This window comes from Amphiura filiformis, chromosome 2 (assembly GCF_039555335.1).
Source record: "Amphiura filiformis chromosome 2, Afil_fr2py, whole genome shotgun sequence".
Classification (NCBI taxonomy): Eukaryota; Metazoa; Echinodermata; class Ophiuroidea; order Amphilepidida; family Amphiuridae; genus Amphiura; species Amphiura filiformis.
Genome location: NC_092629.1, coordinates 97,422,002 through 97,449,169, shown reverse-complemented (window position 1 = coordinate 97,449,169; position 27,168 = coordinate 97,422,002). Strand labels below are relative to the sequence as shown.

At 38.9% G+C, this 27,168-nt stretch overlaps 1 protein-coding gene across 1 annotated transcript; it reads left to right on the top strand.

Moving 5' to 3' along the window:
- The first annotated feature begins 5,694 nt into the window (after window positions 1-5,694).
- Window positions 5,695-23,269, top strand: LOC140146884 (large ribosomal subunit protein eL14-like). Its single transcript, XM_072168774.1, has 5 exons — window positions 5,695-5,737; window positions 14,907-15,008; window positions 19,854-20,048; window positions 21,223-21,276; window positions 22,833-23,269. The coding sequence occupies exons 1-5, from the start codon at window positions 5,735-5,737 to the stop codon at window positions 22,905-22,907; spliced, it is 429 nt and encodes a 142-aa protein (XP_072024875.1). The 5' UTR covers window positions 5,695-5,734; the 3' UTR covers window positions 22,908-23,269.
- Window positions 23,270-27,168: the final 3,899 nt, after the last annotated feature.

Here is a 27,168-nt window from a genome sequence, read left to right as displayed (position 1 = left end):
GAAGGATGGTCCACAATAGCGTGATTCACGTAACATGAATAGGGATTAAAAAGCTGTCACGTAGAACCATGTGCTTCTATTGTCCAATTTGCCATCAAGATTTCATATGGAAACAGTTCAGACCCAGTACACGATCATGTCAGAAAATAATATTTTGTTCTGGGTCTGATTATTCGGACTAATTTCTGACATGATCCTGGCTGTGTCGGGCTAGATTGATTGTATGCTGTGTGGCCCGGCTGTATTTTGATCACTGAGTATTAAAATAACGTTAAATATTGTTGTGTATATCTCTTTACAAAAGAAAAGGCCTATCACTTACAAAGGAAAACTGACGACCAGATTTTCACAGGTTTGCAGCATGTACACTACAGATCAGCTGACCGTCATAAACAAGGTTTTGGGTGAATGCACTTTTAGTTCATTAACATTCTAGAAACACTCAACTGTAGCAGATACGGAGACTTATAAAAGACATCAGGCCATGACATGGCCAACTCTAGGGTGCTCGTTCAGGACTTCGGGGATGGGGCTCCCGACCCCCCCCCCTCACCACGACAAAAGTAGGCCTACATGGTGTTGTTGTTGTTTTTTTGCGAGGGAGGGGTGCGGAATGAAAGCCGGAGTTTCTAAAATGTAAACATTTTCTTACAAAAACTCACTTGCATATAACGAGGTTGTTTGGTACATGGTGTGTATATATAAAAATGCGGTAGGCCACTGGTTTAAATAAAAGTTCTTGATAATCAGGAATTGGTTTGGTGGTGAGTTTATTTCATACACATAAATCAAATGAATACAGAATGACCAATTAAAAGTGTTAGGGGCTGTGCAATAATTATGAGCCCGGGGAGGGTAAAATTGGGGGGGGCAAGAATTTTTGGCGAGCCGAAAGGGGGGAAGCAATTTTGGCAAGCCGAGAGGGGGGGGCGGGCAAGCGATTTTTGGCACCCATTCTTGGGGCGCTTTTTAAATACAACGCTCGCGCTCTAAAAAGGCTTAGACCGTACGTTAAATATGCAAATTGTCCTTGAAAATTTTGAAAAACGGAGCAAAATTCTATTTTCTTGTTCCAAATTTTCCAAATTTTCCTATACAAATTTGTTGAAATAAGAGCAAGTTTCGGCATTATTTCGTGAAATTTTGATGATGCTATTGTAGAAAAAAGGCCGGGTCATTGGGTAGCCGCAACCAAAAAAAGGGGGTTATTGGGTAACTGCAACTAAAAAAAAAAAAAAAAAAAAAAGGGGGGGGGGCATCGGGTATGATTTTTAAAAAAAGGGGGTCATCGGGTATAGTCGACTTCAAAAGAGGGGGCCTATTGACAGGCACATACCGTCACTTCCAAAGTTGAGTACCGCACAGTGTCATCGCCCCGATATCTTCATGGCAGATGATCGCCATGGTAGGTTGAATCCACCGCCACGCATAGCCATTTTATATCGACCTGTTTAAGTTCTTGTTTAATACTAGTTTTGTGTCGCATCATGGGCCGAAGGAGGCTGACTAAGGCTACTGACAATAGCCCCCGAGTATCCCCGGTTACTGACCTCGCTGTGTTTTAGTCGAGCATGGTACACCATAGGTCATATGGTTTTAGACTACCTTCACGATTGGCCTATACACTGCGCTATATAATTCGGCACATATAAATCAAAATTATTGTCAGTTTTTGACTCAAGACGCAAGCTAGTATCTCAAGACGCAAGCTAACGACTATCATATCTGCTATATTCAAGTGTAAGGAACCACATCTGGTTTCTTTATACGAAATCATTTACGGGAGATATTCATCATTTTCAAACCCGGTATCCAAAATCACATGACCCCCCATACTGCAGTTACTGTCCGTTTTCCTATACACAATACACAGTGCTCTTTCCCATTGACGCGTGACCTCTACAAATAGCCCTACGTTAAAAGTATGGGGATATGACTAGTTAACGTCGCTGTGTGAAAAATAACCGGCCAATATTAAAAGTACTCTTCTAAAGTTCTAGAAAATATAGTTTTTAACATGTCCTAAATTTTAGCTAATTTAGATGTTTGGAAATATTCGTACTTTGGTGTTTTAGTTAATGTTATAGGTAATAGTACATTGCCTAGTTAACGTCGCTGTGTGAAAAATAACCGGCCAATATTAAAAGTACTCTTCTAAAATTCTAGACAATATAGTTTTGTAACATGTCCTAAATTTTTAGCTAATTTAGGTGTTTGGAGAGGGTCGTACTTTTGTGTTTTAGGAAGGACATGTAAACGACAGATAACACCAAAAATATGAAGAAATTATTTCCAAACCGTGTTAAGTCAACAATCATTATGTTGCTCATTTTCAAGAATGCTGGTTTACAAAAAGCACGCCATTGTCTGATTTCGTGAACAAAGCCACACATACCATTGTTTCCTTTCGTTTCCTTTATAATCGGTTACCCAACTGAAGCTATGAATACCAGCTTTATCGCACATGAAAACAGACACTTGTGCACAACCAGAGAAGATCCGATTTTATCAGTTGAGCTGTTTCAATGAGTGTTATCTTGGTTTAATAGCTTTTAATGGGGTTAAGTCCTGCAAAGGTCGAGATGAATTCTACTGTAGACATGACTGCATCATGCATTGAACATTGCTTTGTCGCAGACCCCTGCATAATATAACTTATGATGGTGGTTTCTAGGTTGTTTATCAATGTCTATTAATGGCTAGTCTGCGATGCAGTTGTCCCCACTTATATTGACAGTTGCGTTGAATCAAAACACCAGACTTCAGCAAGTCGACAGAAGATTATATTTTCCTTTCTTGGAAGTAGTACGTTCTTTGACGTATTCTAGATCTTCTCCAACAACAGTGGCAAATAGTAGTACTTTGACTACATAAAATATTTCTGGTTTGCAATTTCCTTTCTTTGAAGGAATTGGACTGTAAGCATTAGCTAGCTAGCCCAGATCAACACTATCAACTGTGAATAATAATGTGTTTACATTTTCTTATATATCAAGCCCTGGGAAATCCCAAATATTATTAGCCAAATGTGGAAATTCCCAAGCCTTAATTATAACATTAACCCCCGCATTAACCTTTCTCATTACATCACTTCCTTAGGGGAATTTCATGACATCATTTTCAATTCACAATCTCAGGGGACTTTCCAATTGTGCAACATTGCACTGACAAGGGGAAGCCCCAGCTATCCATTCAACTTGCTGAGAGGGGAATCCCTAAAATAAAATGTCTCATGAAATAGATCTTAATTGTAAACAAAGATAATCAAATTAAATTACTCAGGGCACATCACACCTTCATCAAATCAGATTTTTTTTTATATATCGAACGAAAGCTAACACTTCCCCCTAAGGCGACGGAAAAAAGAAACCCTGTTCTACGGGCGGGCGGACCTTTCAAGTAGGGTCGGTCGGTCGGCCTTTTTTTTTTTTTTTTTTAAATGACCCAAAAAATCACCAAAATCTGTAAATAATTTGCAATTTGAGATAATACAAAAAAAAAAAATTGTTCCTGAAATTTGGGTCGGCATTCATTTGTACACAAAAATTTGTTTCCCAATTTGTTCAAAATCTGGGTCGGTCGGGCCCGTAGAACAGGGTTTTCTTTTTTCGTCGCCTAACAAAACTTTTTTTTTCATTACGTCAACAGATAACGCAATTCAATGTTTATAGCAAGGCGAATGTGGTAAATCTGTTGAAAACGACCTATCAAACAAAAAGCACAATTTTTGACCAAAATGTACTTAGGTTTTAAAAGTCAAAACCTCAAGTGATCCTTACAATATTTTTCAGATTTTTATGTCATTAACTGAAAGAGCACGCTTCAATAGGGCCTATTGTCCAATATAGGCCTACTAGCTTCATTTCAATGAGTAATGGCCAATTCTCTTTAATTGCAAATCTTGTGCAAAAAGTTACTAGTTTCACCATGGTTGTAAATTCAATGAACAATGACTTTGCTTAAAGAGCGCTTACAAATTGAACTTTCAAATGGCGTACCAAAAATTACCCCTTCCCCTATTGCACAGTCGGCAAATCCCATGCCTTAATGTTTGGTTCCCAATTTGCATATGGTTGGTTGGTATTTGGTTGGTGGTTGACGTAAATCCCTCCTTTGCATTAGGAGCACCAGAAAATCATTTCTGTAAAAGTCACAGTATAAAGGTCCTTCACTAAATAGATAGGCGAAATTTAAAAGTCGTTTATAGGTAGGCAGAGCAGCGATGATGCTTGAATGTTTCTGTAGTAGGGGAAGGTGGGGCATAACGGAACACTTAACTTTGAGGATGCTCTGTGACGTCACCATAAGTATTATGACTGTAAAAAGTATATGTTCAGTTGAAGTTTGTATTTACCTTTAATATACCAGTAACCAATATAACTTGAATCTTACAATTTTTTATAAAAATGAAGAAATATTTTCAAAAAAATCCGTTTTGCCCCACTATCGGGGCAAAACGGAACCCCCTATGGGGCAAAACGGCACCCTGGGTGCAAACTTATATCAGTTGTTCCATCGGTAGGCCCTAGGCCTAGTTATATGTAGGCCTACTTCAGTTACAATATTAAGTGGGCCTACCATCTCTGAGGAGTGAGTGGTTAACTTCTCAATAGGCCTAGTAGACCTATAATATGTATGACCAATATTTGATTAGAAAGAAATATTCAGGCCTACCATCTCTGTGGAGTAAGTGGTTAACTTTTAATCATTAATTCTATCTGTAGGTCTATAGTTATATGTCTATGTTTCAGCGAAGTGTTTTATACCATGTTCGAGTAGGCCCCTAGATAACGCCTACATTTCCTTGAGTGAAGACAACTTATGTCCAATTGGGGCAAAACGGAACCCATCTGTGGGACAAACCGCCCGGGGCAAAACGGAACCCTGTTCCGTTATGCCCCACACCTAGGGTTCCGTTTTGCCACATACCCGATTTTTTAGAAATAGGTTGCATGCATAATACATCGTAGCATATAGGCCATGCACTTACCAATACAGCTCATGGCTAGTACCGTCGTGTTTACAATATACACAATTATTTGGGAATCTGATATTAATGAAGTAAAATTTCAGCGCATTAAACATCTACATATCTTACACCAGACGGGTAGTAATTTTTTGACTCGATCTTGCTCGAATGTCAGTGGATTGTTTCAGATAAAATTTTTGTTGTAAATCATCAAAGCCATTACTTGTGTTCCTCAATATAATTTGCATAGGTGGCAGTATTGCCAAGGCCTATTTTTCCAGGTGGTTCCGTTTTGCCTCGGGGGTCCGTTATGCCCCACCTTCCCCTACCTTATAAACCCTGGGCCTAAGCCTTTTAGAGCATGTGGCCCCGTACTGAAATATGTGCAAAATTGCACCCCCCCCCCCATTTTACCGTCCTGACCAGGCCCTGACCAGGCTCATAATTTATTGCACGGCCCCTAATCATGATATTTCTGGCTTTTTTATGTCTAGTATTTTACTCCGTAAATATTTGGACTCTCAACGATAATTATAATTTTCTAATTATTTGTAGAAAAGTTGAATATTTAAATAGAATTACCTAATGTTGTATTAGAATCAAGGGTTGAGCTAGTTTTGAGAGATCTCATCGAACAGTTTGGTTAAAAATAGCAAAGATAAATTTAGAATTGTACAGTATTAAATCAAAAACAAAAACACCGGACATCAAGTGCGCCATCAGCGAAAACCCACGTCCTTTTTTTTTTGCACGCTGATTGTGAACATGGTACGGAAGAAAATTTAGTAGTCCAAAAATGTCGTATTTTCTCCACAAATACCTGTAATGATTATTTATTTGTAAACTGTTATGTAATATTTAAGTAATTATTGTGACAGATGGCCACTTGTTAATCTAAAAAGATATCATAAAGTGCATGAATTGAAACGTTTAATATTGCGACACGAAATGCTGGGACCATGCATGAGACGTCGAGTACCGGAATGCAGAATTCTGCAGCCGTGTGTTGCCCATATCGCGTGGTTGATAGCTCGAGATACTCGATCTGAAATAATGAAATTACAATTTACATGTTTACATTTCCTTGTCGTTTGACCCCACCTGGGGCGTTGATGAGTATCTTCGTAAGAGTAAGACAATCTGATATTATCTTAATGTATTTCAGCTAGATCGCTCTGCATGTCTGTGTCGAAAATTAAAACGAGTAGACCCTGCCCTGGAGTAGAGTGGCAAGTTTTCCCGTCATGACATTACAATTGACATGTCCACGATCACGAAACATGGAAAAAAAATCATAGAAAAGACTAGTACTAGGGCCAGAGCCAAAAATGGTCATCACTCAACCTAAAATTTAGAAATTGTCACAGGAGTGAATTTCTCTCAGAATCGGCAAAAAAAAGAGGAAAATTTGCCCGTCAATTTCAGAATGCAAGCAATAAAATACACACATAGTGCCCTCTCGGTATACCTGATCTCATGTACCAATACCTTGTGTATTGATACATGATTCGGCGAGTATACTTCAGCAATAGCGAATAAATGGTCGTTTTTTACTCTGTTCAAAATGTCACATGTCATGCATGTACACCAAATACAGCCCCCGAAATGGTCTACTTTTAGCGTGCCTTAACTCCGAAACAGTTTAGTCAAAGTTAAAAATGCGATCCCCAACCCTTTGCTTACCTTTGGACGAATTTGTCGTAATTTCCATGAGCTCCGTGTTGAAAAATGTCCGTACTTGCCCGGTACAAACATAGAAATGGCCACATTTGCTTCAGTCCTGGTATGAATATTTCTTCCGTAATCCAAAGGCGATTGTGAATAAGGATGATTGACAGCGCCGTATATGGTTCATTGGGCGGAGCCATTATATTACGGCATGACAGCAGACAGGTTGCGCTGTCCTCTGACCTTGACTGTTCGTCACGTAGACAGACCGTGACCTGGGTACACGCATACAAAGCTGGGGGATGCGACTGCGGCCGCCATTTTGACACGCGGTATCTACTCTTCAGAAAAATTACTTTTGTTGACGTTTTATATCAAACAATTTTCGATAACGGATTTCTACTAGGATTTCAATTTTTTATTAATGAAGGTGTATGTAGTTTTGAGGAATAACACTGGATGTTTTGAGTTTTATTTCAACTGGTGGTGTAGGAAGGTGAGTGAATTCGTGAATGAGGCCGGGGAATGAGATTTTCTTGTTTCAACGATCCGATAGTAGGATACGAAACGTAGGCTAAAAATGTCTAATGACGCCATGTTTACATGAAAACATTAGCTGCTGCGAGATCAGTGTCGTTCAATTCGTTACCTAAATTCCTTTCAGAATATTTTGATTTCACTTATTGATAATGGTTACGAGCGTGCTCCATACAAACTCAAAAGTATGAATGCAAGGTGTTATTGCTGACAATAGAAACATTGTTGCAACGTCATTAAAAACAGGTATGTCCTACAGACGTTCTTTCGCTGAAACGTGATACAGGTGTGGCGGGACGGAATTGTTAAATTTTTTTGTTAATGGTATTATAAAGGTCTTCTGTATAGACAATTTCAGCACTAAAAAAAATGTCAGTGGACTTTGCAAAAATAAAGAAATAAATTAAAATATGTGTAAAATTCCGTCCCGCCACATTTTGAGGTAATTGTTTTACGTTCCGGAAGGGATGAAAAAGAAATTTTTAGTCAAAACTTTCCAAAATATCAACTATTATCTATCTATACTAATAAAATAATAAGCGGTCTCTGTCTATCTGTCTGTCCCGCTATGCGTTTCGCCGTGCTTTGACGCATCGCGCTCAAATTTCGCATATAGATAGGTATCGGGAAAAGCATGTTCGCCATGTGCTTTGAAGGTCATCGGAGGTCAAGGTCAAAGGTCAAAATTTCAAACTTTGTCCGATCGGGCCCAAACTTGGTGGGTGGAGTCCTTGATAGGAGGGGAATATAATGCGCGAAATAAAATTGAGGTCAACCGAGGTCAAAGGTCATTACGGAGGGGTCAAATTTCACACTTTGTCCGATCGGGCTCAAACTTGGTGGGTCAAAACCTTCGTATGAGGGGAGCATGAAAAACATTATATGGAGGTCATCCGAGGTCAAAGGTCATGGATTTCAAACTTTGTCCTATCGGGTTCAAACTTGGTGGGTGCAATCCTTGATACGAGGGGAATATATGCGCACAACAAAATTGAGGTCAACCGAGGACAAAGGTCATGTAGGGGCTAAATTTAAACTTTGCCCTATTGGGCTTAAACTTGATAGGTGGAATCCTTCAGTATGACTGAGGGAGCATGAAAAAATTGCACCAAGGTCATCCGAGTTCAAAGGTCATCTGGGGTCAAACAGTATAGCTATCATGCCAGTGCTCTCACAGCATCTGGGCTCTCACAGCCGCAGGTGCACTAGTATACTAATAAAATAATAAGCGGTCTCTATCTGTCTATCTGTCTATCTGTGTATCTATCTATCTATCTGTCTGTCTGTCCGGCTATGCGTTTCGGCCGCACTTCGACGATCGTGCTGAAATTTTGGATATAGGTAGGTATTGGGAAAAGCATGTTGGCCATGTGGTTTTGAGGGTCATCGGAGGTCAAGGTCAAAGGTCAAAATTTCAAACTTTGTCCGATCGGGCCCAAATTTGGTGGGTGGAATCCTTGATAGGAGGGGAATATAATGCTTGAGAAATAAAATCAAGGTCAACCGAGGTCAAAGGTCATTACGGAGGGTCAAATTTCAAACTTTGTCCGATCGGGCTCAAACTTGGTGGGTCGAAACCTTCGTATGAGGGAAGCATGAAAAACATTATATGGAGGTCATCCGAGGTCAAAGGTCAAAGGTCATGGATTTCAAACTTTGTCCTATCGGGCTCAAAATTGGTGGGTGGAATCCTTGATGCGAGGGGAATATATCGCATAAAATAACATTGAGGTCAACCAAGGTCAAAGGTCATGTAGGGGCTAAATTTAAACTTTGCCATATTGGGCTTAAACTTGATAGGTGGAATCCTTTGTATGAGGGGGGCATGAAAAAAATTACACCAAGGTCATCTGGGGTCAAACAGAAATGCTATCATGCCAGTGCTCTCACAGCATCAGGGCTCTCACAGCTGCAGGTGCACTAGTCTACTATACTAAAATAACCAGCGAAGTGTGTGTGTCTGTCTGTCCGGCTATGCGTTTCGCCGCGCTAAGACGCATGGATCCGATATTTTGGATATGGATAGGTATTGGAAAAAGCATGTTGACCGTGTGGTTTTTGAGGTCAAGGTCAAAGGTCAAAATTTCAAACTTTGTTCGATCGGGCTCAAATTTGGTGGGTGTAATCCTTGATACGAGGGGAATATATGCCCGAAAAAAAATCGAGGTCAAGCGAGGTCAGAGGTCATTACAGAGGGGTCAAATTTCAAACGTTGTCCGATCGGGCTCAAACTTGGTGGGTGGAATCCTTGATACGAGGAGATTACGGGCGCACACCACCAATAGCGCGTCCCATTGAAATACACGTGAAAACACGCCTCTTCTTTGCCCGATTTTAGACCTTTTCGGCAACAAATTGAACATAAATATACCACCAATCGATTGCAAATCGATGAAAATTTAATATATGTTTCAATGTACGGGTAGTCTTCCGATTAGATTTCATGATATGGGCGTTTAAACAGCACCATGACCATTTTCGACCGTTTTACCCTGAAAACCCGTTTCTGGTCATTTTCTCAATCCGAGGGCCTACTTTTTTCAAACATTGGATTATGCAACTTTTATGGGATCCAAGTTCGTTTATAGGTCTCAAACTTTTATTTAAGCTATAACATGCTTCTCTTTTTCCTTACAAGTCCACAGAAAGGCCCAAAATACCTCAAAAAGATTTCGTTTGTACGGAACTCATCCACATTACATCGCATGGAGTGATTTAGAGGTGTGCGCCTTATAATGCACATTTGTAAAGTCGGTTCTTCTCATTATAGATTTGCAAACTTTATTACATTTTGGGTTAAATTGTCAAATTTTATTGCTCTAGGATAAATAGATTTGGAAAAAATTGCGTTTGAAGTTATGTGTCCAATGCAGAAAATATACAGTTTTTATGATTTTGACCATTCTAGCAGTCTTGGTCATTTTCTTCAAAATGTTACTCGTGATCAGCGTCTTTTGAATGGTATATTTGCATTTTATTTCTTTAAGCGTAATAAAAGTAAGTTTATACATTTTCTACACATTCATATTTTTATATTAAGTATAATTTTGCCCCGAAAAAAACTGAAATTTGAGTCGTTTTAAGGACACGTGCTAAAATTTAATCATGATATTAAATTAATGAAAACTCTCAGAACGCTTGAATTTGCTGACTTTTTCATCACTTTAATGAACTTTAACAATATTAATTAAGAAATTTAAATTACATTTTCACTATAAAACACTTTAAAATCTTTAAGTGGCTTGTAAAGTTTTAATTCAGATCGCAAAATCGGAATTTTACACATATCCGTCCTGTTTTTGACGTGATTCTTGTAAAAAGCCTACTTGGCCAATTAAGCCTATCATGCCTTATAAGGGCGACACACCACCAATAAGCGCGTCCCATTGAAATACACGTGAAAACACGCCTCTTCTTTGCCCGATTTTAGACCTTTTCGGCAACAAATTGAACATAAATATACCACCAATCGATTGCAAATCGATGAAAATTTAATATATGTTTCAATGTACGGGTAGTCTTCCGATTAGATTTCATGATATGGGCGTTTAAACAGCACCATGACCATTTTAAACCCGTTTTTACCCTGAAAACCCGTATCTGGTCATTTTCTCAATCCGAGGGCCTACTTTTTTCAAAAATTGGATTATGCAACTTTTATGGGATCTAAGTTCGTTTATAGGTCTCAAACTTTTATTTAAGCTATAACATGCTTCTTTTTCCTTACAAGTCCACAGAAAGGCCCAAAATACCTCAAAAAGATTTCGTTTGTACCGAACTCATCCACATTACATCGCATGCGGAGTGATTTAGAGGTGTGCGCCCTGAAATAAAATCGAGGTCAACCGAGGTCAAATGTCATTACGGAGGGGTCAAATTTCAAACTTTGTCCGATCAGGCTCAAACTTGGTGGGTGGAATCCTTGATACGAGAGGAATATATGCCCAAAATGAAATGGAGGTCAACCGAGGTCAAAGGTCATTACGGAGGGTTCAAATTTCAAACTTTGTCCGATCGGGCTCAAACTTGGTGGGTGGAATCCTTGATACCAGGGGAATATATATCGCGCGAAACAAAATCGACGTCAACCGAGGTCAAAGGTCATTACGGAGGGTTCAAATTTCAAACTTTGTCCGATCGGGCTCAAACTTGGTGGGTGGAATCCTTGATATGAGGGGAACACGTAAAAATATAATCGAGGTCATCCGAGGTCAAAGGTCATCCAGGGGCTGCATTTTAAACTTCGCCTGATTTCGGGTAAAACTTGGTGAAAGTAATTCTCCATATAACGGGACCATGAACAAAATCAAACCGAGGTCAATCGAGGGAAAAGGTCATATGGGGTCAGTATGACCAACTGGGCTTAAAAGTGGTAGAAAGAATCCTCGATATGAGGAGAACATGTCAAAAAGTCAAAAGGGTCATCAGGGGTCAAATAGCATTGCCATCAGTTACTCTCACTGCAACGGGTGAACTAGTGGTAATAAACATTCCTGAGTACACAAATATATTGAATTCATCAACTTTGCTAGACTCAGAGCCATTTTAACTTCTTCTATTTCAGGCCTTTTGTGGTAGGATGCCAGCAATAGTGCTATTTTCAGGGTCTATGGTGATGGCCCGCCACATTTTGAGATGATTTTTTAAAGTTCAGGAAGGGATGAAAAATTTCTTTCTCAGTCAATATTTTGCAATAATTTTTCATTGGAAGTGAAAGAAAAGACAATTTTGTCAGTTTTAAAGTGAATCAATTGCTTTTTTCTTGATTTTAACATAGTGGACAAAATTCCGTCCCGCCACATTCCGTCCCGCCACATTGACATGATTTTTAAAAATTAATGAACGTACTATAAAGAGGGGGGTAAATTTTAAAATTCCTTCCATAACAAAAGAAGGATAGTTGAAGTTAATACCAATGTTAGAAACAAATGTTTTATCCCAGTACTTTTGATAAAAATTCAACAAATGTACTGTGTTCACAAATACCATGTGAAGTTTATCATTCCGTCCCGCCACATCAATGAATTTGTGTTACCGTGGCAACATATTGATTCTTTGGACTATTTTTCTTGTGTGTGAAATGTGAATGTAGTCTGTAACTTACTTGTTTATATTAAGAACATGAAGAAGATTCCATAAAATTAACAGTCACAGAGCTACAATTTAAAAGGCCTATCAAAATTCCGTCCCGCCACAAACGGGAATTTTGGCTCTGGCCCAGTAGTAGAAATATACAGAAAATCATGGAAAACAGCATTTTTGCTACTATTAAGTATAAAAATGAAATACAACTGAAAACAAGGAAAAAAGTTAATAAAGGAAAAATTCATGAATAAAATCGTGATGGAGACAACTTGATTCATGACTGATCAGTCTGATGTTAGTACACAAGGAACTTCTACATTGTCTCTGCCTGGCCCTGGTCCTGGACAACGTATAAAACCGTTACCTGTACACGTACGAGGAATTGTTGAAGGAATATTTATACACGGTCAGGAATAAGATCCGTCACCCATTTTTTAGATCCCTCACAGACACGTCTCCCAAAAACATCAAAACGTTGCACATACAGTGCTTACATCTGTATTCTATCATATTATGCATGATACAGAGTTTTGTCAACTTGCCTGGAAAGGTCAAATTTTGCCAAATTTAATCTCTGTCAGTGCAATCATATGCAAGTCCCACATCACATTGATATCGGGAATTTTTTTTTTATTCTGAAGTTTGGCTGGTTCCCACAAGCATCATACATATGACACGGCTAAAATAATTGACCGGGGATCATAAAATCGTCAACCGATTTCAAATTACGGATGACAGTAAAGTGAGTCAACTTAATGGTGTGCAGTCCAAATTTTGAGCCATACAAGTTTACATGGTGAACTAGACCGATGTGTAAAAACATAACTGTTTTTCACCTGTTTCATGGCCTTGAAAAAGGAAACTGAACATTTTCATCACGGAAACAAGTAAACAACAGTTGATAACAAAAGTATTAAAATACTTCCTGTACGTCGGGTCAATTGACTCAATTCAGACACTCCAAAAAAAATCTACTGAATAAGAAAACATGATTGAGTTCATGAATAACGTACTTATATTGAGCAGTGCGATACTGCCCTCATACGGCTCAAACATGCCATGCATTTTACATGCTTATAGGGGTGCCCAGTGGCTAAAGAGCCTCCTTTATTTTCAAATAAATAAACTAAACATGAAACATGTGTAAAGTGTGCTGAGGCTTGTTGATCAAGGTCTAGGCATTGTGCCTGTGCGTAGCGCACTATAAATCGCTGTGCTTTTTTTGTAACTTTGTTGGGAACTTGTTGGCGCATAGATCTAGTGATCTACAAGGATTTCTAGTGTATTTTGCGTTGTGCGACAGCCTTCTTAAGATTCAAATTGAATTTTTCTCAAATTCATGCACCAACATAATCCCAATTATTTTTCAAGTAATAATTGTTTTGGCGCATCTAAATGAACTGCACAGGAAGTAATTTTGTTGGGATCTTGTTTTTGTTTTAATCTCTAATTAGATCGTAACTTTCTCTACTATCTGGTGTCATTTTCCCAGTTGCATGATAATGGCACGCAACAAAACGACAGTCTGAAAATGCAACAAAATGGTAAAATTTGACCTGTATTCGTGCATGTTATGATTATCTCTGCGCCAAGAAGATCCTGACAATTTTATATGCATTTGTTTCAGGGCTTGGTGTTCTTTCAAGTGGACTTATTATTTTCATGGGATCTTAATGGCGTATACCATAAAAATGGCACGAGGGCGCTTTTTATGAAAGACCTTGGCCACAATAACATGCTGTGCCAATGAGATCCCAAATTTTTTGTTTTTGTTATAAGATCAACTCGCCCAACTGAAGCTTTAAAATCTAAATTACCGTGTTTGTTCCAATAAGCGCCCACCCAGGGCATTGTCAGTTTGCTAAAGGGTACCATTAATGTTGAAGTAACAGACATCGATGCAGTGAAATAGCTGGGAGCTGAGAAGTCATGTGTAAAATTGCAATACATTTTCTGCATCAGAAAAGCTACTACAACATCTCAGAACCCTTTTATAACATACATAATTTTGTATCTAATAAACCCCCCCTTATGAAAAATTAGGTACCGGTAAACAATGTAAAAAATAAGCACCCACCCTAAATTAGGTACCGGTAAACAATGTAAAAAATAAGCGCCCCCGCCGCCCACCCAAAATTAGGTACCGGTAAACAATGTAAAAAATAAGCGCCCACCCAAAATTAGGTACCGGTAAACAATGTAAAAAATAAGCGCCCACCCAAAATGACTAAAGTTGTTAAGTGCCCTGGGCACTTATTGGAATGAATACGGTGGATATTAAACGCACAATTTCCCATTCACTGTGAATGGATTAATCGTTTCATGAGGTTTTTTGGTTTAAAATTACAAGAATTTTTATCTCGCAAACCAAATTCGTTTGGATGCTAAAAATTTGGCTATAGTATCTTGAGGTATTATGCTATCAACTTATTTTTATTTAAAAAATCCTGAACCACTTGTATCAACACATGGTACACTCTTAGTGACTTATTCTGTAGCCTTATAGTGTCAGCTTTTTGTTTACTTCATATCAATCGGCTATAGAATAAAAGTTATGTTCATTTGAATCAAGAGTTGGTGACTACTCTCTCAATTTGCAAAGTGTAACAATTTTTGACATACGACCACATAATCTTGTATTTTTCAGACTTTCTCACGCTTTGTGGAGGTTGGGCGCGTTGCCGCTATCGCTAAGGGAAGAAAACGAGGCACACTGGTTGTCATCATAGATGTTATCGACCAAAATAGGGTAAGATATACTCCCAAAATGTGTCAGAAATACACCCAAATAATCTTAGAATATACCCAAATGTTTCCAAATGAACCCAAATTACCGCCATCACCAAGGGAAGATGAGGCACACTGGTTGTCATCATAGATATTATCGACCAAAACAGGATAAGAAATACCCAAAAATGTTTCAGAAATACACCCAAAATATCTTGGAATACACCCAAATGTTTCCAAATACACCCAAATTGCTGCTATCACAAAGGGAAGATGATATCATCTACCAAAGCAGGATAAGATATACACCCAAATAACACCCATTTTTTTTTTTTATCATTACAAAATCTGGCCTTGTTACACTCATGAAATTATTTTTGTAACTTTGTTTTGAGATGAAAAAACTAAAGCACTTTTTTAGTTTTTGCCATTTTAGCCGGCAAAACTAAAAAAGTGCTTTAGTGGAGGATATCATCTTCTCTTTGTGATACCCCAGCTAGCACTGGAGTCCACTACTCAGAAGCCAAAATTCCACATTTTTATTGAATTAGTTAAGAATTTGGTCCATTTTGACCAAGCGCTGAAAATATTCCAACTACAACCCTGACATGAAGTATGGACCGAAATTGTACACTGTTTTCAGGTTTTTATAGAACGACTTTCTATTGGTGTTTCAAGATGCCCATATACCTGTGTACAAGCTGAGATTGTACGGTAAAAGTGGACATTTTTGCGCGATGAATTTTTGGCACGTTGCCAATTTTGAACTGTTTCCCTTGTTGGCTCTGAGCGGAGCTTATCAGTGCCTTTGTCATGCAACTAACTAGCATTCATTTTCAGGCCACAATACGCTGTTGGTTTTTATGCTAAGGATCATTTAATGACTGATATGAAGACTTAAGTTTCGTTTCTAAGTTTGGCTAAGTTATTTTCGAATCGATTGCACTCCAGATTTTATTGAAATTCAGGCGATAAAAGTATTATTTTTGGGTAAAAAGACCAAAATAGTCACGATAATCGAGTTATATCTTGGTTCCTGTGTGTGCTAGAGATTATTCTGGTCTGTATAATTTAAGATGCGTAATACAGACGGAAACCAATGGAGGTACATTTCTTAAGATTTAGTTCAGATCAGAAATTATTTGACTACTTCTTAACTTTTCTTCACTATTTCTTTATAATTTAAAGAAAGAGATAGGTAAGGAATGTCAAACAATAGTCAAGAACATGTCGGAATCTTGAATAAATCACCGAATAAATCTGAACAAATGACTTTTCTGGGGACTATTTGGCTTATGCAAGTGCAGTACTGAAAGCACTGTGCCGATTTTTTTGTTAAATGTCACGTTTTTACCGATAAGCTGCGATGCTCAACAAACTTCGTACTTTTCTATGAGGCTATTTTGAACCAATAAATCGATTAGTTTTTCTTGATTGATGACATCACCATTTCTGAACCAATCAGCAAACAGTTTTGTGTGATTGATCGATTCTTGCAGTAGTCTCCACAGCAGCCAGTTTGGTTCCGCCCCTTCCACACAAACATTTTTGTGGAGGGAGCGTAACCAGACTAAGTTCACTGACCCACTGACCTTGCAAACTCAACCACAGAGAGCTACGGTGCATAATCGAGGTGAAAATACGCTAGTTTGTTTACCATTCTGAGCTCATGAGCTTCTGGTAAATGTCATTCAGAAGCATTTACGAGCATACCATAATATTTTTTTTATTAAATATAAAGATGTTTATTTAAGTTATTTGTAAAATTCAGCGATGGACTTAATATAGAAGTGGTTTGATTTTAGTTGTAAACGCGGGACTCGACCGGCATGACAAGTTGAACATGTGAAGTTCCAAATTCGGAAGCCATGTACTACTATTCCATGTAACGTAGGTCTCACACGAACTGCTCCGAGGTTATACTGACTACTAGATTGTCTACTTTTGTACTTTCGTAAGTGATGAAATTGAAGAAAAAATCATGAAGTGAAATCTATCAGAAATAAACACTGATGTGATGTAGGCTAGTCCTGCTTAATCGGAGTACAGCATCCAGACCAGGCAGATCCAGATCCGAACTAGACTCGCTGAGTCTCATGGACGCCGTTCCTATGTCCATCAGACTCGTATTTGCCATTTTGGATGTCAATGGGAAATACACACTTAACGATTTGCGCCGGTTAGAAACTTGAAAAAAAATCTTTAAAATTTTATCAATGTAAATAAAAATGGTACCAATCTTATTGTGCTTGCTAATTTAAGACTCGGTTGAAACAAAATTAAGGATCGAATGCATTTTAGTGTCCAAAAGGCAAAATTATCGTCAAAGTTCTGCGAAATCGGCACCCTTGCGAAGGGTTCAGAATTGAATCGGGAGCGAAAATATCCGATCTTTGCGATCAAAAACACAAAATTACAACTTTAAACATACTATTGGCAAAAGACATTATTACCAAACAATACAGAATAGAAAATTTGACATCATTTTCTCAAAATATTGAAAAAATTTGCTCACTAGACATCGAAAAAGTACGCAATCCAATTCCCGTTCAAACGCGTGGGAAACTGAAAGTGCGATAATCGTGACTAATCCGAACAGAACTTACGATTGTTCGGTTGGACCGGGTTCAACACACATGACCAGTGTTCGAAATAAGGAAAATATGGAGGTTGTCCTGAGGACAACTAAAGCATAAATTTTGCTTGTCCTCAAAACATTTTGGTTGTCCCCAAAATGTGCCATACTTTTGGAGGTAAAATATAGTGGTTGTCCAGGGGATAAGTACATAGCTCAATTTGGTTGTCCCCAGTGATTTTTGGACAAGAGGACAAGAGGATACATGCTTATTTCGAACACTGCACATGACACAACAGACATGTCAGGACAGAACAGTTTTGGTGTTTACAAAAAAATGCAAATGATCTCAAGTCACAAAAATTTGTTATAAAATTTCATTTTTTGTCTCGCCTCAGTATTTCTGTCTGTCCGGGGTGTGGATGTCCGTGTGTCCGTCTGGAGCTGTATCTGGGAAACTGTAAGACCTACGCAGATACGTGGACGCTACTTGGTGGGAGGAAGGGTATCTAAGTTTGCTCCGTAATTGTATGTTTTCGGTGAAAAATAATGCAAATTAACATAGCTAATTTGCATAATTTATGCAAAAAATCAGCGCAAATTGATAAAATTTCATTTCTGAACTTTGTTCAGGATGGGACTTAGTAATCACTATTTCCGTCTGTGTGTGGGGGTGGGATGTCCGAATGTTTGTCCGGAGCTGTATCTGGGGAACCGTAAGACCTACGGGGACGCTACTTGGTGGGAGGAAGGGTATCCAAGTTTGCTCCGTAATTGTATGTTTTCGGTGAAAATATGCAAATTAACATAGCTAATTTGCATAATTTATGCGAATATCAGCGCAAATTGATAGCGGTGCATGGTAACGAAACCTTGTGACAGGAATGATACACACCTGCTGATCACCTGATTAGTTTTTGGCGAAAAGTATGCGCATTTAGTTGTTAAGTTGCATAATTTATGCGGGAACGCTTCTACAAAATGGTTGGAAATCTGAAGAAATCCGCCTTGTGAAGCTGTTTCTGGGGATCCGTAAGAATGCTAAGCCCTATGATGATGAAACGTGGTGGGGGTAGCATGACCAGAGGATCTCGACCTGATTCGATTTTCAGCGCAAAATATGGTAATTACCTACCTAATTTGCATAATTTATGCATAATATGCAAAAACCTTTTTCTCGGAGAGTAGGGTCGCACATTCTTCAAACTTGGTGGGCGGGTGCATCTTGACCCCAGACAGAACAAGTTTGTATTGGTTAGTGGGTGAAGGTCACTCGAGGTCATCCAGGGGTCATCTAAGGTCAAATTACTAAAACTGTCATATGGGCATGAAACTTGGTGGGTACAGTTAACATTTAGAGTCAAATTTTCTGACGGTCATTTTGGGGTCATCCGAGGTCACTTAGGGGTCATCCGAGGTCAAATTACTAAAAACTGTCGTATGAGCATGAAACTTGGTGGGTACAGTCAACATTTAGAGTCAAATTATCGGACGGTCATTTCGGGGTCATCCAAGGTCACCAAGGGGTCACCTGAGGTCAAATTACTAAAAACTTGTATGGGCATGAAACTTGGTGGGTACACTTAACATTTAGAGTCAAATTTTCAGACGGTTATTTTGGGGTCATCTGAGGTCACCAAGGGGTCATCTGAGGTCAAATTACTAAAAACTGTTGTATGGGCATGAAACTTTGTGGGTACAGTCAACATTTAGAGTCAAATTTTGGAAGGTCATTTCGGGTCATCCGAGGTCACCCAGGGGTCATCTGAGGTTAAGTTACTAAAAACTCGCATGGGCATGAAACTTGGTGGGTACAGTCAACATTTCAAGCCAAATTTTTGGAATGTCATTTTGGGGTCATCCAAGGTCACTCAGGGGTCATCTGTGGTCAAATTACTAAAACCTCATGTGGATATGAAACTTATTGATGGATGTATTATGCTATGCAAATAAGATATAGCTACCAACCAGCAAGATGTATGATTGCGTGTGATCTGGCACATACAATGTATATGATTTCACCTGTTGCACATTCGACTGCAATTACTTTCACATTCAAAAAAGCACAGAGCCACAGCGCCATTGGTGCTCTTGTTTTTAAATTTGTGATTCTAAGTTTCCTTACATTGACCTATACACAATTAAGAAATATATATTTACGCATTGTTATTTTCGTGGTAACAGCCTCCAACACGAAAAATAATGTAGCGCGAAAATTTCCACTTTACAGTACTGGTATGCAGTAAGATAGGAAGCTTATCACCATATGACCTTTGACCTTTTCCTTTTCAGGTTCTTGTAGAGGGCCCAACTACTGGTGTTTCCAGACGCCCCATTCCCGTGTACAAGCTTAGATTGACTGATTATAAAATCAAGATTGCACATGATGCACGCAGCAAGACTGTTAGGGAAGCATTCAAGAAGTCTAATGTCATGGAAGAGTGGGAACAAACTGTCTGGTACAAGAAGATGCAGAACCAAAAGAAGGTATTTACACCCAAATGTCTCCCAATACACCCAAATGTCTCCTAAATACACCCAAATGTCTCCCAATACACCCGAATGTGTTCCAAGTCTAATGTCATGGAAGAATGGGAACAGACTGTCTGGTACAAGAAGATGCAGAACCAAAAGAAGGTATTTACACTCAAATGTCTCCCAATACACCCAAATGTCTTCTAAATACACCCAAATGTCTCCCAAATACACACAAATGTCTCCCAATACACCCAAATCTGTTCCAAGTCTAATGTCATGGAAGAATGGGAACAGACTGTCTGGTACAAGAAGATGCGGAACCAAAAGAAGGTATTTACACCCAAATGTCTCCCAATACACCCAAATGTCTCCCAAATACACCTAAATGTATCCCAAATACACCTAAATGCCTCCCAAATACACCTAAATGTCTCCCAAATGTCTTCCAAGTACACCCAAATGTCTCCCATGTACACCTAAATGTCTCTCAAATACACCCAAATGTCTCCCAAATACACCTAAATGTCTCCCAAATACACCCAAATGTCCCTAGTATACCCAAATTTCTCCTAAATTACTTTCTCAAATGTTTAATCTAATCGGTGATGCGTGTGTTTAACGATAACACGCATCAATCCACCTCCGTCTGGAAGCAAGATTTCATGAATACATGATAGGTGCGGTGCACCTCAGAAAACAGGAATTTCTGACAGGTTATACTTTACCAATGGCGCTGTACATGAGGTAAAAGTTGCGATGGCAGCAGCCCTAACATGTCAGAAACTATGCATTATTATGACGTATTATTGTTAAAGAATGAATGTTTTGAGCACGTTTCATATAAATTATTAAGATCGTCTTCAGATTTCATTGCTTTCAACTGTCGTTTAGCATTGAAGAATAGAAAATTGAAGGTTGAAAATGGCTTGCGTGTACACGTCTACCGTAATTGCAAAATGTTTAACGGATCATGTGTGCGTTTAACAGTACATGCGTTTTAATGTTCCCATCCCTATCCGAAAATACACCCAAATGTCTCCCCAAGTACACCACATGTCTCCCAAAAACCCCAATGATTCCCAAAGCACGCCAAATGTACCCAAGTAAATGTTGAATGTAATGTACCCCAGCATTGGCAAATTTTGAGAAATAACAAGTATTGTTTTTCTACTTTTCTTTTCAGCGTGCTGAAATGACAGACTTTGACAGATACAAACTGATGAGAGCCAAGCAAGCTGTAAGTATTAACAGGCCTGTGTGATTGCCGGTTTTTAGCCAAAATCCGCTTTAAAAAAAAAATTTCTGACCAATTTCAATTTTCGCTTTTTTTAAACAACTAATATAACATCAAAAATCAAAATAGTGTGTGTGTACTCATATGGAATTAAGAGAAGATAAATCATGGCTACAGTATATCGGGTTTTTTAGCGATGCTCACATTTATGCAATGAAATACAAGCTTATTATCTTCAATTATTTCCGTGAAGTGCACGCATACGAATAGCATTGAATTTGTAGTTTGGTAGGTAAATTTTTTTAACCTCACTCTCAAGCCTGTGTTGAATATGGGCGATTCCACAGCCCAAAACATGAAAAATACTCACAACTCAACTGCAAGTGCTACAATGGTAAATTTAGTATCAGATGAAAGAGCTCAAAATACTGAAATGCTAGAATGGGTCTACTGTGGCCTAAAACCAAACAAAAGGAAGTTGCATATTGCAACTTTCGGACAATTTTGTCCCGGTGTTTTGAACATTTTGGCCCAGTTTGTGGAGCCACTGGGTGCCTCGGATGATTATGAAAAGAAGTAAACTGGTCACCAAAGAAGAACACAGGTCTTAATTTGATTTTTATTTTTATTTTGACATTGCATTTCAAATGGACAAATCATATATCAAAATGTTCAAAAAAGAGTCTGGAGAATCTTTTCTGCCATATTGTCAAATATGTAACCTGCGCATTCTATTCTGATTCCATGGCTACAGTCATGCTATGAAGATATGAAGTACAGGGGTCAAAATTCAAAACTGCTCAAAATGTTGTTGAATAGTTTACCAAATTATTCCTCTTGTTGTAAGTATCCAGTTTGGGTATCTTAAGGGGTACAACACCCATTGCATTTTTTTGCGTTTTTTTTTTTTTTGCATTTTGTGAAGAAATGAGAAAATGTAAGCAAAAGCAAAAACAATGCAATGGGTGTAGTACCCCCTTATAATCCTTGGTTATATTGAGGAGCTGTGATTTGTTAGGACAAGTCATGCATATTCATGAATGTTCATTGATGATATGTGATAGGTTAAAACAAATCATGCATATTCATGAATGCCAGATAAAGTATCCAGTTTGGGTATCTTGAAATCCTTGGTTATATTGAGGATCTGTGATTGGTTAAGACAAGTCATGCATATTCATGAATGTTCATTGATGATATGTGTACATCCATATCAAAAGGATGCACTTGTTGGCTGCTACATGTGTCTCATTTCACATAATAACTGGGAATAAATACCAGACTCATTTCAAGTGGGGGTCACTTTATATCATCCCAAGTCACATGGCTTATTAATTAATACAGAGAACATTACATAACCATGTCACTTGGGGATGATTTGAAGTGACCTCCACTTGAGATGAGTCTGGTATTTACTCTATAGCTATCATGTGAAATGAGGCACATGTAGCAGCCGACAAGTGCATCGTTTTGATATGGATGAACACATAATGTGATAGGTTAAAAAGAATCATGCATATATTCATGAATGTTTTTTGTTTTTCTTTTCTTCTCTATAGAGGAGCAAGATTCTGCGGGCTGAAGTCAACAAGCTGAGAACAGCACAGAAAGCCAAGGCCAAAGCTGCCAAGTAATCTCTCCCCTCTGATATATACAGACAGTTATCTCTCACTTGAGTGATATAACCAGCCATGATCACATGGTCACACAACAATAACAGAAATCACCTCAGAAGGCTAAAGCCGCCAAGTAATCTCTCCCCTCTGCTATATACGGACAGTTCTCTCTCCCTTAAGGGATATAACCATCCATGATCAAACTTTTACACTCAATGGAAATTGCCTCAGAAAGCCAAGGCTCAAGCTGCCAAGTAATTTCTCCCCTCTGCTATAGTCAAGTTATCTCTCCCTGGAGTGATATAACCAGCCATGATCACACCGTAATAACAGAAATCTGAAGTGAAATCTGGGAATAAAATGAAACCTGTGATATGGTATTTATGTCTCGTCTGTTTTGATTTGTCACCGATGGGCTATTTCAGTTGAAATCCATACACCCCTTCTGGAACACGTGACCTTAATCTTCCACACAGGGAGTATGAATTTTAAACGGAGTTGCCCATTTAGGGTCGTCTGCTCCAAAATGGGCTATTCCAGTTGAAATACATACACCCCCTACGGAAGATGTGACATTAATCTCCCACACAGGGGGTGTAGATTTCAAATGGAGTCGCCCATTCAGGGTCGTCTGCTCCAAAGTGGGCTTTTCCAAATGAAATCCATACACCCCCTATGGAACACATGACCTTAATCTCCTACACAGGGGTGTAGATTTCAAATGGGATTGCCCATTTAGGGTCGTCTGCTCCAAAATGGGCTATCCAGTTGTAGTCCATACACCCCTTATCCCTATGGAAGACATGACCTTACTCTCCTACACAGGAGGTGTAGATTTCAAATGGAGTCGCACATCTTCAGATAACCCACATTTGAAATTCACACCCCGCGTGTGGTAGATGAAGGTCATGTTTAGGGTGTAAGGATTTCAACTGGAATAGCCTGATGATGTTGCAACCTCCATGAATGGACTAGGACTGACAAACTCATTGTTTGGCTCTATGCATGCAGCAGAGGACCCCAGCAGTGCTTCGTTCTCTGATCTGGGCTACACTCTGTCGAAAGAAGCAGGGGTGTGATTTTACCGGTTTTTAAAAATTTCCCCCGGGAAATAATTTTTTTTTTAGCCCATTCAACCCATTGTGGGGCGTTTTTCCTACAAATCCAGGCTGCCGGTCAATCATCTGTACGTCTTCAGCATGATATGCAGACCTGCCAACTGTCCTTCATTTTGATGGATTGTCCCTCATTTGGGGTTTTCCAAAGTGAAAAAGAGGGACAGTCCTGCTTTCTGAAAATTTCAGCGATGGCAAATTTTAATGTTAGAACAGCAGAAAATGATGCAAATTTCAAAAAATTTTGCTATAGCATTCTCTTTAGGGACGCACCATTAGATTCTCAGGGGGGGCATGGGAGTTTGGGTCAGGCAGAATTTTTTTTTTTTTTTTTCCGAAGGCGGCGGAATTTTTTTTTTTTTCGCCTCCAAGAGCACCAAATTTTTTTTACGCGCCTTTGGCGGAAAGTTATTTTTTTTCAATTTTAATGTTAATTTTTATACAAAGTTGGGTGGGGAAATTTTTTTTTACTCATCAGTGAGGCAAAATTTTTTTTTTGTCTCACTAGTGGGCAAAGGGTTTTTTTTCAAAAACTCCCATGCCCCCCCCTGGAAATCTAATGGTGCACCCCTTAGTCTGTTGTGATAAATTTGGACTGGCAAAACCTTCCCTGAAATCTGAAAGTATTGCACACCTGAAGTCTTTGACTTAATTGGTACCTGGTTTGTGTACATGTACAAGGTTTTATCCTCAATATCCCTCTTTCTGACTTTGGGAGGTCTGGACTCCTATGTATCATCGCCTGCCCCAGTAGCCTGAATTTGTTTGAAAAATGTTCCACAATGGGTTGAATCTGCTGTAATGGCAATTTGGTGCTTCAGGGAAGTGAGTATTTGAATGCAATGTGTGTTAATGCCTTGAATTTTATTTCATGAAACCCATGCCCAAAATAGCTCTCTTTCAGCCTTGAAATAGGCTAAAACCCGGGAGCTTAGTGGGCCCTGCCCTCTCAACCCCCGTCATTTGCGAGTTTCATATACAGTAAAACCTCATTATAACGAAATCGGATACAAGAAAAACCCTGTTATAAAAAGTATTTTTCCAGAACCAAGATACAAAATTCTTTTTGTTATTCATTGTTTTTACAACCCTGATATAACGAAATTTGGATATAAAGAACTAATTTCTCTGTCCCTGACAACTTCGTTATAATGAGTTTCCACTGTAATTGCACATATGCTGTGTACAAAAAGTATCTGAACACTGTAAAAAAAGCAAATATCTTAAATACACTCAACTTCAATTAGTCCCAAATAAAGTAACCATTAGATGGTAATTATGATCTGCGTATTTTTATACCTTGTTAGGCACAATGCAACTTTTTTCCTTCCATACAAATTGAATGGAAAAAGACAGGCTTAGACAGCATTTTGAAAGTGACAAATTTGGGCTATTTCCGCCTTCAGGGTGATTCCTACCAGGTATTCCAACAGGCTCATTATATATTTTTCACCCTGATGTGGCAGTGGCGTCAAGTGAGGCAGCTGTTTCACCCAAAATGTCTCCCAATACACCCAAATGTCTCCTAAATACACCCAAATGTCTCCTAAATACACCCAAATGTCTCCTAAATACACCCAAATGTCTCACAAATACACAGGCGGCGGATGACATGATCGCGCGGCAACTCGTGAAACCGCCCGGCCGTATGGCATTTTCCATATACTCGGTTAGTTTTGTGGGGTTCATTATCGAACCCCAACGGTTTTAGCTTGTATTTATATTATTTATCAACATAGGCCTATTTGTTTGTGATATTTCAAGCGATTTAAAATTTCAAAATAATCCCATTCAATTACACGGTTGACGATGAAAATTTACTGAATTTAGGGACTGCATGTCATACACCACCTGCAAATACACACAAATGTCTCTTGCATCTATGCGACGTCTTTAAGTGCGTGTGTGCATACACCAGTGCATTGCGCGTGTGCTAGCTACTTGATGCTGCGCCTAGTGAATGCGCACTGACGTCACTGCCACATCGGGGTGAAAAATGGAATGAAGTGACAGGTCAACACTCACTCGGCGTGCTCATAATTGGCATGTTTCAAGAGAAAAAAGCCTATGTAAAATTTTGTAACTTTTGAAATGCTCTTTTTATTCAAATTGGTATAACTTGGAAAAATAAAATCGCATCGTGCCGAATGAGCTAGGTATCAAAATATGCAGAACAAAATTCCAAGGTATTGACCACTTCATTTGGTAAATTAGGTTGTCTTTAATGCACCTGTCAATTGCAATCTCCACCCCCTGGGACCCGAGCAATAGCGGGGACTTGGTCTGTGATGTAACAGCTCATTGTGTTCCTGCACTGCCGTGACTTACACGAGGATGTAATGCATATGAAAGGGCTGGGGCAAAATTTGATTTTTAAAAATGTTTCTGAATTTGGGGAAGAAAGTATGAGTTTTGTACCCAAATTTTCATAGGTCATTCAATGAATGTGCGACTGTATTGGGGTTAAAGAAGTGTGCCTTGATAGATGAGCATGTTGTGGATCGTAGTGAATTGTGACCTGCTCCACAAAATGGCGTGAAGTTCATAAGTTGGTAGTTTTGAGACATCCTGGCTGTAGAGTTGATGTTCCCTGTTTGCCGAGCATATACAAGCCAGTAGTATGTCCTTTGTGAATAGCCTATTGTGCCCCCATTCACAAAGGACATACAGATATGCTGTGGGCTTGAACAGATGCATGTGAAACAAAGAAAACCAATACAGCAGCCAGGACATCTCAAAACTACCAACTTGGGACTTAACACTCATTTTTCGGTTGCAGGTCTTAATTGGACACTGTCTTTGGCAAATAACTGTATCTTCAAGAAAGAAAAAAACAGTACTGATTTTTTGGATTTCGAAAATATTATCTTGTTTTGACAATGAAACATAGCTACGTTATAAATCCAAATCCTTCAGTTATTTCTAACGGGTACACCCCGTCAGTCGGGAACACCGTCAGTCCGAATTTTTAGGGTTAGGGTTAATAGCGTTGCTAACCCCAATTCTAACTATAACACTAACCCTAAAAATTTGGACTGACGGTGGTTCGGACTGACAGTGTTTCAGACTGATAGGGAGACCCCGTTTCTAACTGGCAATAAAAGTCAAATTTTAATATTTTTGCAATTGGAGGGGAAATGAGCCAAAAACACATTTTTTTTCCT

Coding starts and splice junctions, on each gene's coding strand:
- LOC140146884 (XM_072168774.1), top strand. Junction 15,009..19,853: donor ATGTTATCGACCAAAATAGG/GTAAGATATACT, acceptor TTTCCTTTTCAG/GTTCTTGTAGAGGGCCCAAC. Junction 21,277..22,832: donor TGATGAGAGCCAAGCAAGCT/GTAAGTATTAAC, acceptor TCTTCTCTATAG/AGGAGCAAGATTCTGCGGGC.